The sequence below is a fragment of the Bubalus bubalis genome, chromosome 8 (genome assembly GCF_019923935.1).
Source record: "Bubalus bubalis isolate 160015118507 breed Murrah chromosome 8, NDDB_SH_1, whole genome shotgun sequence".
Classification (NCBI taxonomy): Eukaryota; Metazoa; Chordata; class Mammalia; order Artiodactyla; family Bovidae; genus Bubalus; species Bubalus bubalis.
Window position 1 is genome coordinate 9,520,166 of NC_059164.1, and position 14,123 is coordinate 9,534,288.

General features: G+C 38.8%; 1 protein-coding gene and 1 non-coding gene across 4 annotated transcripts in view; one reads left to right on the top strand and one right to left on the bottom strand.

Annotated features, from left to right (window-relative positions):
• Positions 1–14,123, bottom strand: part of PEX1 (peroxisomal biogenesis factor 1) — a 77,208-nt gene that overhangs the window by 35,123 nt on the left and 27,962 nt on the right. For all 3 annotated transcript variants that reach the window (XM_006078338.4, XM_044947142.2, XM_044947143.2), the window contains 5 exons: positions 11,929–12,052; positions 11,594–11,697; positions 10,619–10,701; positions 9,322–9,454; positions 536–632 (listed from right to left, as the gene is read on the bottom strand). In XM_006078338.4, the coding sequence (XP_006078400.4) occupies positions 536–632; positions 9,322–9,454; positions 10,619–10,701; positions 11,594–11,697; positions 11,929–12,052 (541 nt within the window). The remainder of the gene's footprint in view (positions 1–535; positions 633–9,321; positions 9,455–10,618; positions 10,702–11,593; positions 11,698–11,928; positions 12,053–14,123) is intronic.
• On the top strand, positions 9,096–9,167 carry TRNAG-CCC. The gene has a single exon. It is a non-coding gene; the product is annotated as a tRNA-Gly (tRNA).

Consider the following 14,123-nt stretch of genomic DNA (forward strand, 5'->3'; position numbering starts at 1 on the left):
AAGTCATACGAAGATTTGTGGCTTCATGGAGGGTTGGTACCCCTAACACATGCGCTGTTCAAGAGTCAGCTGTGTATGGTAAATTGTAAATTTCCTCTCTGCTGTCTACAGCCACCCACTTTCCCTCCCCTGAAACAGTCACCCGACTAGTTCCCCAAAGCAATTCAGAAGTAATCTATACTTCTGATTAGAGTTCTAATCAGAATCTAATATACTGAATCTAATCTAATCTCAATTAGAATATATACTAAATACTAATTTTCTCAGAGTTGTGCAAATTGGCATTTTTTAGGACTATTGTCTACAAAGTTTTGACTAGGGAAAAAAGAGCCTCCAGCAAATATGGGGAGTTTTAAGATTTTTATTAAAAACATCAGACTGCCAAAGATCTAAAATTTCTAAGTAATTTCAATTACCAAATGACAGAAAAATTAAATAAAGATTAGCTATTTCTATTTATTAATTAGCAGCATTAAATAGTAACATTTCTTTCTACCAAAAAAGACATATATGTAGAATATTACCATATTCATACCTCGTAAAGCTTTACAGTCAATTATTTCCACATGGGCATCCAATATGTCAAATGCTTCTTTACAGATTGCCTTTGCTAAAGTTGATTTTCCACTTCCCTAGAAAGTAATTGTGTCGTAAGAACGCTCAATGTATTCAGTCCCAGAAACAGCCTGTCACTGTGGTAATCACGAACATCCAGTCTCATCAATCAAGTATATACTACACAATGCTATATAACAATTACATCTCAATAAAACTGGGGAAAAAGAAGAAAATCCACATACCTAATTTAAAAATAACATTCAAAATGAATCCGCCACAGGTATACATGTGTTCCCCACCCTGAACCATTTGGCAAAACTAATACAATTATGTAAGTTTAAAAATAAAATAAAATTAAAAATAAAATAAAATTAAAAATAAAATAAAAATTAAAAAAATAAAAATAACATTCAAAAAATACAACATAACTATAGATACCTAGAGATAGAGGTTAAAAAAACATCTGAAACCACCCCACCTCACAAAATTACTAACCACTGTTTTGCCATATCTTCCTTCCAGACACTCCACACACATTTTATGCAAATTTATTAAGCTGGGATTACAGTATTCCTGAGGGTTTACAATAAATCACTGTCCTCTTTATCAACAGACATAGAGGTACATCAGCCCCCTAGTACAATGCCACTCTGAGGATGTACTGGACCATAACGTGCTTATCAAAACCCTTCCTGATGTATATTTAACAGAGTTCTGCAGAGAGAATGTACTGGTCATAGCAAACACCCTCTTCTAACAACACAGGAGAAGACTCTACACATGGATATCACCAGATGGTTGATCCCAAAATCAGACTGATTATATCCTTTGCAGCCAAAGATGGAGAAGCTCTATACGGTCAGCAAAAACGAGACCAGGAGCAGACTGTTGCTCAGATCATGAACTCCTTATTGCCAAATACAGACTTGAATTGAAGAAAGTGGGGAAAACCACTAGACCATTCAGGTATGACCTAAATCAAATCCTTTATGACTATACAGATCAGATCAGTCGCTCAGCCATGTCCGACTCTTTGCGACCCCATGAACTGCAGCAGGCCAGGCCTTCCTGTCCAACACCAACTCCCGGAGTTCACTCAGACTCACGTCCATCAAGTCAGTGATGCCATCCAGCCATCTCATCCTCTGTTGTCCCCTTCTCCTCTTGCTCCCAATCCCTCCCAGCATCAGAGTCTTTTCCAATGAGTCAACCCTTAGCGTGAGGTGGCCAAAGTACTGGAGTTTCAGCTTTAGCATCATCACTTCCAAAAAAATCCTAGGGCTGATCTCCTTCAGAATGGACTGGTTGGATCTCCTTGCAGTCCAAGGGACTCTCAAGAGTCTTCTCCAACACCACAGTTATGACTATACAGTGGAAGTGAGAAATAGATTTAAGGGACTAGATCTGATAGACAGAGTGCCTGATGAACTATGGATGGAGGTTCGTGACATTGTACAGGAGACAGGGAGCAAGACCATCCCCAAGAAAAAGAAATGCAAAAAAGCAAAACGGCTGTCTAAGGGGGCCTTACAAATAGCTGTGAAGAGAAGAGAAGTGAAAAGCAAAGAAGAAAAGGAAAGATATACCCATTTGAATACAGAGTTCCAAAGAACAGCAAGGAGAGATAAGAAAGCCTTCCTCAGTGATCAATGCAAAGAAATAGAGGAAAACAACAGAATGGGAAAGACTAGAGGTCTCTTCAAGAAAATTAGAGATACCAAGGGAACATTTCATGCAAAGATGGGCTCGATAAAGGACAGAAATGGTATGGACCTAACAGAAGAAGAAGATATTAAGAAGAGGTGGCAAGAATACACAGAAGAACTGTACAAAAAAGATCTTCATGACCGAGATAATCATGATGGTGTGATCACTCACCTAGAGCCAGACATCCTGGAATGTGAAGTCAAGTGGGCCTTAGGAAGCACTACGAACAAAGCTAGTGGAGGTGATGGAATTCCAGTGGAGCTATTTCAAATCCTGAAAGATGATGCTGTGAAAGTGCTGCACTCAATATGCCAGCACATTTGGAAAACTCAGCGGTGGCCACAGGACTGGAAAAGGTCAGTTTTCATTCCAGTCACAAAGAAACGCAATGCCAAAGAATGCTCAAACTACCACACAATTGCACTCATCTCACACGCTAATAAAGTAATGCTCAAAATTCTCCAAGCCAGGCTTCAGCAATACGTGAACTGTGAACTTTCAGATGTTCAAGCTGGTTTTAGAAAAGGCAGAGGAACCAGAGATCAAATTGCCAACATCTGCTGGATCATCGAAAAAGCAAGAGAGTTCCAGAAAAAGATCTATTTCTGCTTTACTGACTATGCCAAAGCCTTTGACTATGAGGATCACAATAAACTGTGGAAAATTCTGAAAGAGATGGGAATACCAGACCACTTGACCTGCCTCTTGAGAAACCTATATGCAGGTCAGGAAGCAACAATTAGAACTGGACATGGAACAACAGACGCTTCAAATTGGGAAAGGAGTACGTCAAGGCTGTATATTGTCACCCTGCTTATTTAACTTATATGCAGAGTACATCACAAGAAACGCTGGGCTGGAGGAAGCACAAGCTGGAATCAAGATGGAATCAGATTGCCGGGAGAAATGTCATTCCTCAGATATGCAGATGACACCACCCTTAGGGCAGAAAGTGAAGAAAAACTAAAAAGCCTCTTGATGAAAGTGAAAGAAGAGAGTGAAAAAGTTGGCTTAAAGCTCAACATTCAGAAAACGAAGATCATGGCATCCAGTCCCATCACTGCATGGCAGACAGATGGGGAAACAGTGGAAACAGTGGCTGACTTTATTTTTCTGGGCTCCAAAATCACTGCAGATGGTGTTGCAGCCATGAAATTAAAAGACGCTTTCTCCTTGGAAGGAAAGTTATGACCAACCTAGATAGCATATTCAAAAACAGAGACGTTTCTTTGCCAACAAAGGTCCATCTAGTCAAGGCTATGGTTTTTCCAGTGGTCATGTATGGATGTGAGAGTTGGACTGTAAATAAAGCTGAGTGCAGAAGAATTGATGCTTTTGAACTGTGGTGTTGGAGAGGACTCTTGAGAGTCTCTTGGACTGCAAGGAGATCCAACCAGTCCATTCTGAAGGAGATCAGTCCTGGCTGTTCATTGGAGGGACTGATGTTGAACCTGAAACTCCAATACTTTGGCCATCTGATGTGAAGAGCTGACTCATTTGAAAAGACCCTGATGCTGGGAAAGATTGAGGGCAGGAGGAGAAGGGGACAACAGAGGATGAGATGGTTGGATGGCATCACTGACTCAATGGACATGGGTTTGGGTGGACTCTGGGAGTTGGTGATAGACAGGGAGGCCTGGCATGCTGCAGTTCACGGGGTCACAAAGAGTCAGATACGACTGAGCGACTGAAGTGAACCGATGTATATTTATGTTACTCCAGATTTTTAACCATGATAAGTAAAGCTAAAATAAATATCCATGGAGTTATGTTTATTTGTCAGATTGCACCTTCAGAATAAATTTCTACAAGCTAAAGGCAATGGCACCCCATTCCAGTACTCTTGCCTGGAAAATCCCATGGATGGAGGAGCCTGGTGGGCTGAAGTCCATGGGGTCGCTAAGAGTTGGACATGACTGAGCGACTTCACTTTCACTTTTCACTTTCATGCATTGGAGAAGGAAATGGCAACCCACTCCAGTGTTCTTGCCTGGAGAATCCCAGGGACGGGGGAGCCTGGTGGGCTGCCGACTATGGGGTCGCACAGTCGGACACGACTGAAGTGACTTAGCAGCAATACTATATCAAAGGGTATACACATTTAAATTTTGCTAAACATTGCTGTAAGTGGCCCCTAGAAGATCAAACACTTAGGTTTCTATAATTCTTTTAATATAGGCTTACTCCCTTAGGCTACTACCATTGTTGCTTTGATTTGCTTTTTTTTTAAACGTATATATTTTATTTATTTATTTAGGCTCAGCCAGGTCTTAGCTGTGGCATGTGGGATCGAGTCCCCTGACCAGGGATCGAATCTGGGCCCCCCTGCATTAAGAGTGCAGAGTCTTATCCACTGGACAACCAGGGAAGTCCCTGCCTAGCTTTTAATAGCCCTGCACCAGTTCTAATATTTTGCTTTTCATTACTGTGAGCAGGAAAACTAGCCAAGCTTATTGTGTCAAGTCTTAAATTTAGCAAGCATTCAACAATAGTACCATCATTATAGTTTACAGAATTGCATTTATTTTTAAAGTCAGTGGACCCTAAAGAATAAAGAGATTAGGGTACGGGAGTGTGTGTCCCACCTGTTATACTTTTGGTTTAGTCAGAAGGCCTTTTCTCTCACTCAAAGTAATTCACATTTTAGTACCTTTCAGTTTATACGTCATTTCTCTTAAATGAGATTAATCCTAAAAGGCGAGGTTAGAAACTGAAAAACTGCCTTAAGTCACTGCCAGTAAGTACAGAAGAGTGAAAGTGAAAGCAAAGTCGCTCAGTCATGTCTGACTCTCTGCGACCCCGTGGACTGTAGCCTATCAGGCTCCTCTGTCCATGGATTTTCCAGGCAAGAGTGCTGAAGTGGATTGCCATTTCCTTCTCCAGGGGATCTTCCCGACCCAGGAATCGAACCAAGGTCTCCCGCATTGCAGGCAGACGCTTTACCGCCTGAGCCACCAGGGAAGCCCAATTTGAGTCCTACTACATAAGAGTAGTAGTTCTTCCACTAGTTCCATTAAGCATGCTACCCCTAAGTCACATGGTGGAGGGCTGATTTCTCAGTCAACAGGACATTGTTTTTTGAAATAATATTCTACCATGATGATATATTTTGAAATTTGACATAGGTAATTTAGGAACATTTAGAGTAACTGCTATACTGTAGCAGCCTTGCATATCTGGAATAAACCTTACTTGATTGTGGTATATAATTCTTTTTATACATTAGTTGATCACATTTGCTAATATTTTGTTAAGGATTTTTGCATCTGTGTTCATGATGGGTCTTAGTTGGTAGTTTTCTTGTGACACCTGTCTTGTTTTGGTATTAGGTGATGCTGGCCTCACAGAATAGACTAGACTCTCCTCTGCTCCCACCCACTGGAAGAGACTGTAGACAACCGGAGCAGCTTCTTCCTTGAGAGTTTGGTGGTGTGTGCCCAGCGCACCCATCTGGGTGTGTGCTTTCTGTTTGAGAATGATATTAGTCACAGACTCAATTTCTTTAATAGATGTAAGCCATTTCATATTGTCATTATTCTTCTTGTGTGAGTTTTGGCAGCCTGTGTCTTTCAAGGAATTGGTCTATTTATCTAGGTTATCAAATTTTTAGGCATAGAGCTAAAAATTTTTAGGGGCACAAGCTGTTTATTACGATTCCTACTTTATTATCCGTTTTTAAAATTTATTTTTAATTGGAGGATAACTGCTTTACCATGTTGTGTTAGTTTCTGCCTACAAGACGAATCAGCTCTAAGTACATGCTTATTCTCTCCCTCTTGAGCCTCGCCCCCACCGCCTGCCCATTATACCCCATGAGGTCAGCATAGAGCCTTATCATCCCTTTAATGTCTGTGGGATCTGTACTGATGCCCCCCTTTTCATTTCTTATACTAGTAATTTGTATCCTCTTTTTTTTTTTTTCCTTAGCCTGCCTAAGGGTTTATCAATTTTTACTGATCTTAAAAAAAAAAAAAAAAGCCTTTGGTTTCACACTGATTTTGCCTACTGGTTTCCTGTTTTCACTTCAATAGCTTCTACTCTAATTCATATTATTTCTTCTGCTTACATTGGATTTAATCTGTTCTTCTGTTTCTAGTTTACTAAAGTAGAAACCTGGATAACTGGAGTAGTTGCTCTATTTCAAGTAAGAAATCAAAAGAAAGCAACTGGGGTAGTAAGAGGAAAAAAGTTATTATGCTGCAGTTAAAAGTGAATAGAAATAAAAAGCCTTATGATTTTGAATTGGAAAAAAAAAAAAAAAAACCCACAAAGACTCACAAAAATCACACTGCAGCCCTGGAAAAAATACTGCATTGGTAGAGAAGAAAACTGTAAGCCCCTTCAAAGAGCAGGGAACCTCTAGTAAGACTGACAAAGATTAAAACAAGAGAAGACACAAATTACCAATATCAGGAAACAGGACATAACAGATTTCCAATCCGTGAAAAGCACAGTAAGACGTGCTGCTGTTGGGAATATACACTGGTACAGCCACTGTGGAGAACAGTATGGAGGTTCCTTAAAAAACTAAAAACAGAACTACCATTTGACCCAGCAATCCCATTACTGGGTATATACCCAGAGAAAAACATAATTCAAAAAGACACTTGCAGCCCAGTATTCACTGCAGCACCATTTACAATAGCCAGCACATGGAAGCAAGCTAAACGACCATCAGAGGAATGCATAAAGAAGATGTGGCACACACACACACACACACACACACACACACAACAGAATATCGCTCAGCCATAAAAATAAAATCGGGTCATCTGTAGAGATGTGAATGGACCTAGAGACTGTCCTACAGAGTGAAGTCAGTCAGACAGAGAAGGAAAAATATCATATGACATCCCTGGTATATGGCATCTAAAAAGAAATGATACAAATGAACTTACTGACAGAATCGAAAGAAACTCACCGCCTTAGAAAATGAACTTATGGTTGCCAGGGGGAGGGGACAGTTAAGGACTCTGGGAAGGTCATGTACACACTGCTATATTTAAAATGGATAATCAACAAAACACTACTGTCCAGCACAAGGAACTCCGCTCAGTGTCAGGCGGCAGCCCGGATGGGAGGGGAGCTTGGCGGAGAACAGATACATGTACGGCTGAGGCCCTCCACTGTTCACCTGAAACTGTCACAATATTGTTAATCGGCTATACCCCAATACAAAATGTTTCTTGGGGTTAAAAAAAAGATGTGGCACGTGTGCACGCGCGCGCACGCGCGCACACACACACACACACACACACACACACACACACACACACACACACAGAGGAATACTACTCAGCCATAAAAAGGAATGAAACTGGGTCATTTGTAGAGATGTGAATGGACTTAGAGACTGTCACAGAGTGAAGTCAGGAGAACAAATATCATATTAATGCATATATGTGGAATCTAGACAAATGGTATAGATGATCTTATCTGCAAAGCAGAAACAGAGACACAGACATAGAGAACAAACCTATGGGCATCGAGTGAGGAAAGAAGGGGTGGTGGATGAATTAGGAGATTGGGACTGACATATATATACTATTGATACTATGTATAAAGTAGATAACTAATAAGGATACTACTGTATAGCTCAGGGAGCTCTACTCAGTGCTCCATGGTGACCTAAATGGGACACACACAAATGCGAAGGGAATCTAAAAAACAGGGCACATATGTATACCTAGAGCTGATTCACTCTGCTGTACAGCAGAAACTAACATTGTCAAGCAATTATAGTGTCAGGCACTCAGTCGTGGCCGACTCTTTGCGACCCCATGGACTGTAGCCCACCAGGCTCCTCTGTCCATGGGATTCTCCAGGCAAGAACACTGGAGTGGGTTGCCATTCCCTTCTCCAGTAAAGCAACTATACTCCTATAAAAATTTTTTTAAAAGAGCACAGTTAGAGAATACTACAAGCAACTTCATGCTCACAAATTTGACAACTTAGAAGAAACAAACACATTCTTCAAAAACTACAAACTACCCAACACCTGCCAAAATGAAACAGATGATTAAAGACTTTGAATTTATAAAAAATATATAAAGAAATCTCTAGGCACAGATGGTTTCAGTGGAGATTTTACCAAACATTTTAAAGAATTTACATCAATTTTATACAATCTCTTCCAAAAAACAGAACAGAAGGGAACACTTTTCAACTCATTCTGTGAGCCAGTATTACTCTGAGAGCAAAACCAAAGGCAGAACTACAGGCTAATATTGATCGTGAATTTACATGCAAAAATCCTTAACAGAATATCAGCAAACAGAACTCAGCAAAGTATAAAAAGAATAACAAACCAGTATTAGGTGGGATTTATTACAGATTTGCATGGCTGATTCAACATTTCAACATTAATCAGCCCCGTTAACACGCTTTGTTGTCGTTTAGTCACTAAGCCATGTCTGACCCTTTGCGACCTCAGGGGCTGTAGCCTGCCAGGCTCCTCTGTCCACGAGATTTTCCAGGCAAGAATACTGGAGTAGGTTGCCTTTTCCTTCTCCAGGGCATCTTCCCAACTCAGGGATCAAACCTGTGCCTCCTGCATTGACAGGTGGATTTTTTACTGAGTCACCAGGGAATCCCGATTTAACACCCTACCAACATCATAAAAAAGAAAATTCATACAATCATATCAACTGAAATAGAAAAACAGCAGGGAGAGCATCGCCCAATTCCACACTATTTTCTCAATATCTAATAGCAGGCACTCAAACATATTAGTGAATGAATAAATCTTTCCATCTATCGTATCAACAACCCTATATAACAGATGATTAAAACTCAAAGAGAGAGGAATTAAAAATGGCTAATCAGGTACTTCCCTGATGGTCCAGTGGCTAAGACTCTGCATTCCCAATGCAGGGGCCCAGGTCTGATCCCTGGTCAGGGAACTAGATCCTGCAGGCTGCGACTAGGAGGCTGTAGGGCACAACGGAAAGACCCAACATGCTTGCAGCCAAGACCAGGCGCAGCCACATAAATATTTCTCAATTTTAAGTTAAAAAAATGCTAATTAACGAAAATGAGCATATTTTAACCACATACCTTCCCTCCCGTGAGTAAAAGGGCTCCATTTCTAAGTCCTGCCACAAGGGACACCAGTTGCCGAGACAAAGGGCGCCCCAGGAGGCTATGAGTGATGTGCTCCATGGAGGAGACGCCTAAGGAATTCACTCCTCTGCAAAACATGTAAATTGCATGATCAAACGCTAAAACAGGATAAAATCTAGCTATAAACAATTTGGAAATTTTCCTTCGCAGGCTAATGATTTATAAAAAGAGTAAAATCTTGGAAATTTCCCCTTACTTGAAAGTAAAATGATTTAATGCCAAATCTGAGTCACAGATTTTAAAACTAATTTTACTATTTTCAAATATGTGCAGTAACTAGAAATTCTGTCCAAATAGGAATCCTTAAGGGGATTTGTCTTAATACACACATATATCCCCCTCAAAATGATTTCTGGCTTGTTAATCAACATTATCATACATGAGTGCTTTTAAAGTATTAGGATAACTGAAGACTTATTTCCTCTTAAACTTCATCTTTGAAATCCAGTTTCAATCTGAAGATTACACAAACATGAACTTCAACCTATTTCCTGATTCTGCCAGTTTATTTCTGATAATAAATATCATAAATTATTAAAATTAGTCTGACCTGAAGAGTTTTTACTTTATAAAGTAGATTATTTACTTTAAAAAGCAGATTATTGTTGCTCTGTAGTTTAATCCTTTAACTAAAACCTTTCTAGATTATACTATTACAGAAAATCAAATCACTACTACTACATCCATTAAAGGCCTCTGTGACGAATTCTAAGAATTAACAGTTTATGTGAGATTCTTATACTGTATTAAGAGCTAAAGAAATTGAGGAGGTTCTTTTCAAATTTGTCTTAAAAGTTAAGGAAAACACAAATAATTCCCATCAATCAGTACATCTATAAGACAGTGAAGGAATAACTTAATTTGAAATATTTTTAAACACTCAACTAATGTCTTTGGATTTAACTTTCAAAGCGAATTTATTAATTTCAAAAAATTATTGTTTTATTCAAGTGTGTATGATCCAGGTCATATCTAGTTGGCTCTCTTCTCACAGATCAAATCTCAAAGTAAAATTTCTAATAAGTTTCAGACTTTCAGTTTATCTCAGAAGAGAAGGCAAATTACTAAGCCAGGTGTGAAAACAGAAACAATCCTTGAAAAAACTATCTACCATTACATTAGTAAGACTAGTCAACAACACTGACATCTACTTTAATATTTACACATAAAAGCCCTAAAACAGGTAATGTTAAATGTGTCTAAACATGCCAGTTTGGCCGTAACTTCTTACCCCAAGCAGTTCAGCTTTAAAAAAGGAAGAATAAAGTCAATTTCCTCACTGTTTTCTTCTTTTACCATAGGATCTAGAAGGACCTATAGTAGCAAGGAAAAATCAATTTTACATGTCAAAATAATACCTTTTGCCTGCTTTTCTTGGGTTCCAGGAAACTGAATTGCTGATTCTGTTACACCAGAGAGAAAAGATATACTTTGCATGCAAGATTATTACTTAAAACAGCCCTGACAATAATAATTTACTTGTCTAAGGAATATAAATATTTAACAAGCAGTAAAGAATGTCTTCTTCATACAGTTTAGAGATATATCTTTATTTGCAATTTTGATTTATGTCACATTCTTTTCACAATCTTCCATCTGTATCGTCTCTGAATGGTATTCCTTAAATTGTATTTCACCAAAGTAAAGAAATAATATCTAGTTCCAAACCACTGAAATTCTAAATGACTTTAATTCATCTTCAGTTCTATAATGACAGTAAATATCCTAACCAAAACATAATGTTCTAAAAAGAGTACTTTAAACATATATCTGGAAGAAAAGTAATCTGATAATAGTTGTGAAGAGTTGAGACTTTAAGAATTGACAAAATAATATGGGCTGTGCAGCAAAATTGCAAATAAAAATATGAATTAAAAAAAAAGTTACCCGCCCTCAGCTAAGTTTTCATTTGTTCCCATACTAGAAGAGTTTAAAATCATGATCCATTGGCCAGTTAACATGATCAATTCTATTCCTGGAACAGTTTTGCTGAAGCATCCATTTTAAATTTAGGATAAATCAATCATTTGTTTAAGTAAGTTAAAGAGATTACAGAATAAAATATTTTAAATCAAGTTATTCCTTACTCTTATCATTTGAGTTTCTTATACAGTTTAGGATGCAAGGTCTTAACAAGTAAATTCATACTTTAGCATCAATCACATGTGAAAATATTATCATTAAATATTCAGTAGTATGTAATTACTTGTATTGTCATCTTCTGCAGCAGATTGGTACTCAATAAAAAAATATTTTTTTCTTTTTCCTTTTCCCAAGAATGAACTATATTCAGAGAAAACTCCTTCACCCCTATTAAAAAGAAAGTAATAAATGTAGTTAGTACTGAAGCTGAGATGAAATACTTTAAAATTTAAATTTATTTACATTTAAATAAAAGGATTCTTTGATACATAAAATCTACTGTTTAATTATCATTATTAGGTTTCCTGTTCATACCTATCACAAGATGGAAAAACAATGAAAAATTGTCCAACTTCTTTAATAGGAAAAATATCAAAAGAACAAATAAAATACACTTACCATCTTTCATTTCCAGTTTAATGTACTCCTCCTCTGATACTATGAGAGGAATTGTGGTAGTGGCAGACTGCTGCAGCCATGAGTAGAACACAGCTTTTATGTCTTCTTCACTTACGTCTTCAGACTGCCAGAGGAAAGGAAAGAAACAGTGGCGATATTCTACTACATGAACTTAACATTCTTATTTTAATACCTTATCTTGCCAATAAAACGATGGTCACAGGCACAGGTTTGGGACTTGACATTACAGTACAATGAGTATGGTGCGGCCTGAAGAAAAACTCATACAAATGGCAAAGTTTTAAATGCTCTTTTTTTCTATGCCCAGTGATACACAGAGCATAATTCAGCTCACTTGATAACCATTCCAACCCTATTCTCTCCTGCTTCCTGTGAAGCAAACTCTGTAGTCACGGAGCGGGCTCCCCTGTTCCCAGCTTGGAGCTGTGTGTGCATGTGTGTGGCTGCACTCTGGCCAACAAATTACCATCAGCAACCCAAGAGAAGGCCTTCTCTCCCAAACTGAATGGTGGAGAAACCCTGCAAGAAGAAGATGCCTTTCCTTCTGCTGAAAGGATGCAGATGTGACGTCTATCACCACCATAAACACCCTGCATCTAAGAGGAGGAGACAAAGGCTAAAGATGACAAAGAGAACGATCGAAGGAGCCTGCATCGTGCTTACGTGGTCTAACCACTGTGAGCTCCTCCAAACTTCTTTGCACACGAGAAAAACAAACTCTTTGTGTGTTAGTCTCACTTTCTTTTTTTTCTATGATGGCTGATACGTTCAACAAGTAGAGTGTTAATAAACTGTTCGAAAGATATGAAGAAATTCTAAGAAAAACACTGCTAATTTCTGAAGCTTTTAGACTAATATTATTAAGTTTAAACAATCTTCTTGAAATACAAAACAGAACTAACCAAAATTCATATGTGAAGGACACTATCTGCCTAGGAAAATAAACTTCTACCATTTTGCAACTCCCATATCTATTATCTAACAGCTCATACATAACAACTCATGTCTGTTATCTCTCTTCATTCATTAGATCCACTGATTAAGCTTGGTTTAGAATACGCTCACCACTAAAAAAGCAAGCTAAACTAAGAAAAGGCATCACTTTCCCACTCTTAAAAATCACAGAAATAAGTCAGTTACTTCTTTGCATATTATTGGAAAATGGGATTAAAGACCTAGAGAAAGTCATAACATGAAAATGAAAACTTTTTAAAATCAAGAGTTTCAGAATCAGAAAGCAACTCATAGTTCTTCTAGAATCAAACACCTTTCTGTCCTAAATGATATAATCAGCCTAGAGAGACCGGCCAAGGTCACACAGCTCCCACCACAGCACACAACTAGGGATAGGAAAGGGAATACCCCATTGCTGATACCAGAGGGAAAACACAAAACTCATGAGCAGTGGCTAATTACTTTTGTACATAAGACCTAGTTTTTGAAAAAAAATATCAAGATCAATAACCACGTTAAAAGCAGAGCTCCTATAAACTTAAAAAAAAAAAAGAACTCAGAACTTTATAAGTCAAGAGCCATAAAAGTTCCACATTACAAAAACTTTTATACTGTGGCCTATATGTTTAAAGATTACTTAAGAATATCAATGCAATATAGACAGCAAAATATCTGACTCTGAAAATCCTGGGGTTATCAAGACAATGTTAAATTTCCTTCACATGGTTTTTAAAAAGATACTGAGAGACAAGACAGAGATAAGAGGGCGAGCAAAAGGACCTCAGCTCACCTCTTCTCAAGAAAAGAGCTAAATCACAACTAACTGCTGTATAAACATCTACAAAAAAACCCCTGAACCTATCATAAAAGATATTCTACATCCAAAGACAAAGAAAAGCCACAATAAGACAGCAGGAGGGGTGCTTCTGTGATATAATCCAATCCTATACCCGCGGGGTGGGAAACCCACAAGCTGGAAAATCATAGTATCGCAGAAGTTCTGCCACAGGAGTGACAGCGCTCTGGGCCCCGTGTCAGCGGCCCAGGCGGGGGTCTGGCACCGGGAGGAGGAGCCATCAGCGTCTCTGGTCTGTGGAGGCCAGTGCAGCTTCCACTCCGGTGCTCAGCAAGGCTTCACGTGCACTAGGGTGCAGGGCTAGACAGTGACACCACGGGAACCCGGGCCGGAACTGCCCGCAGGCCGTGGGCGGCTCCCTGGG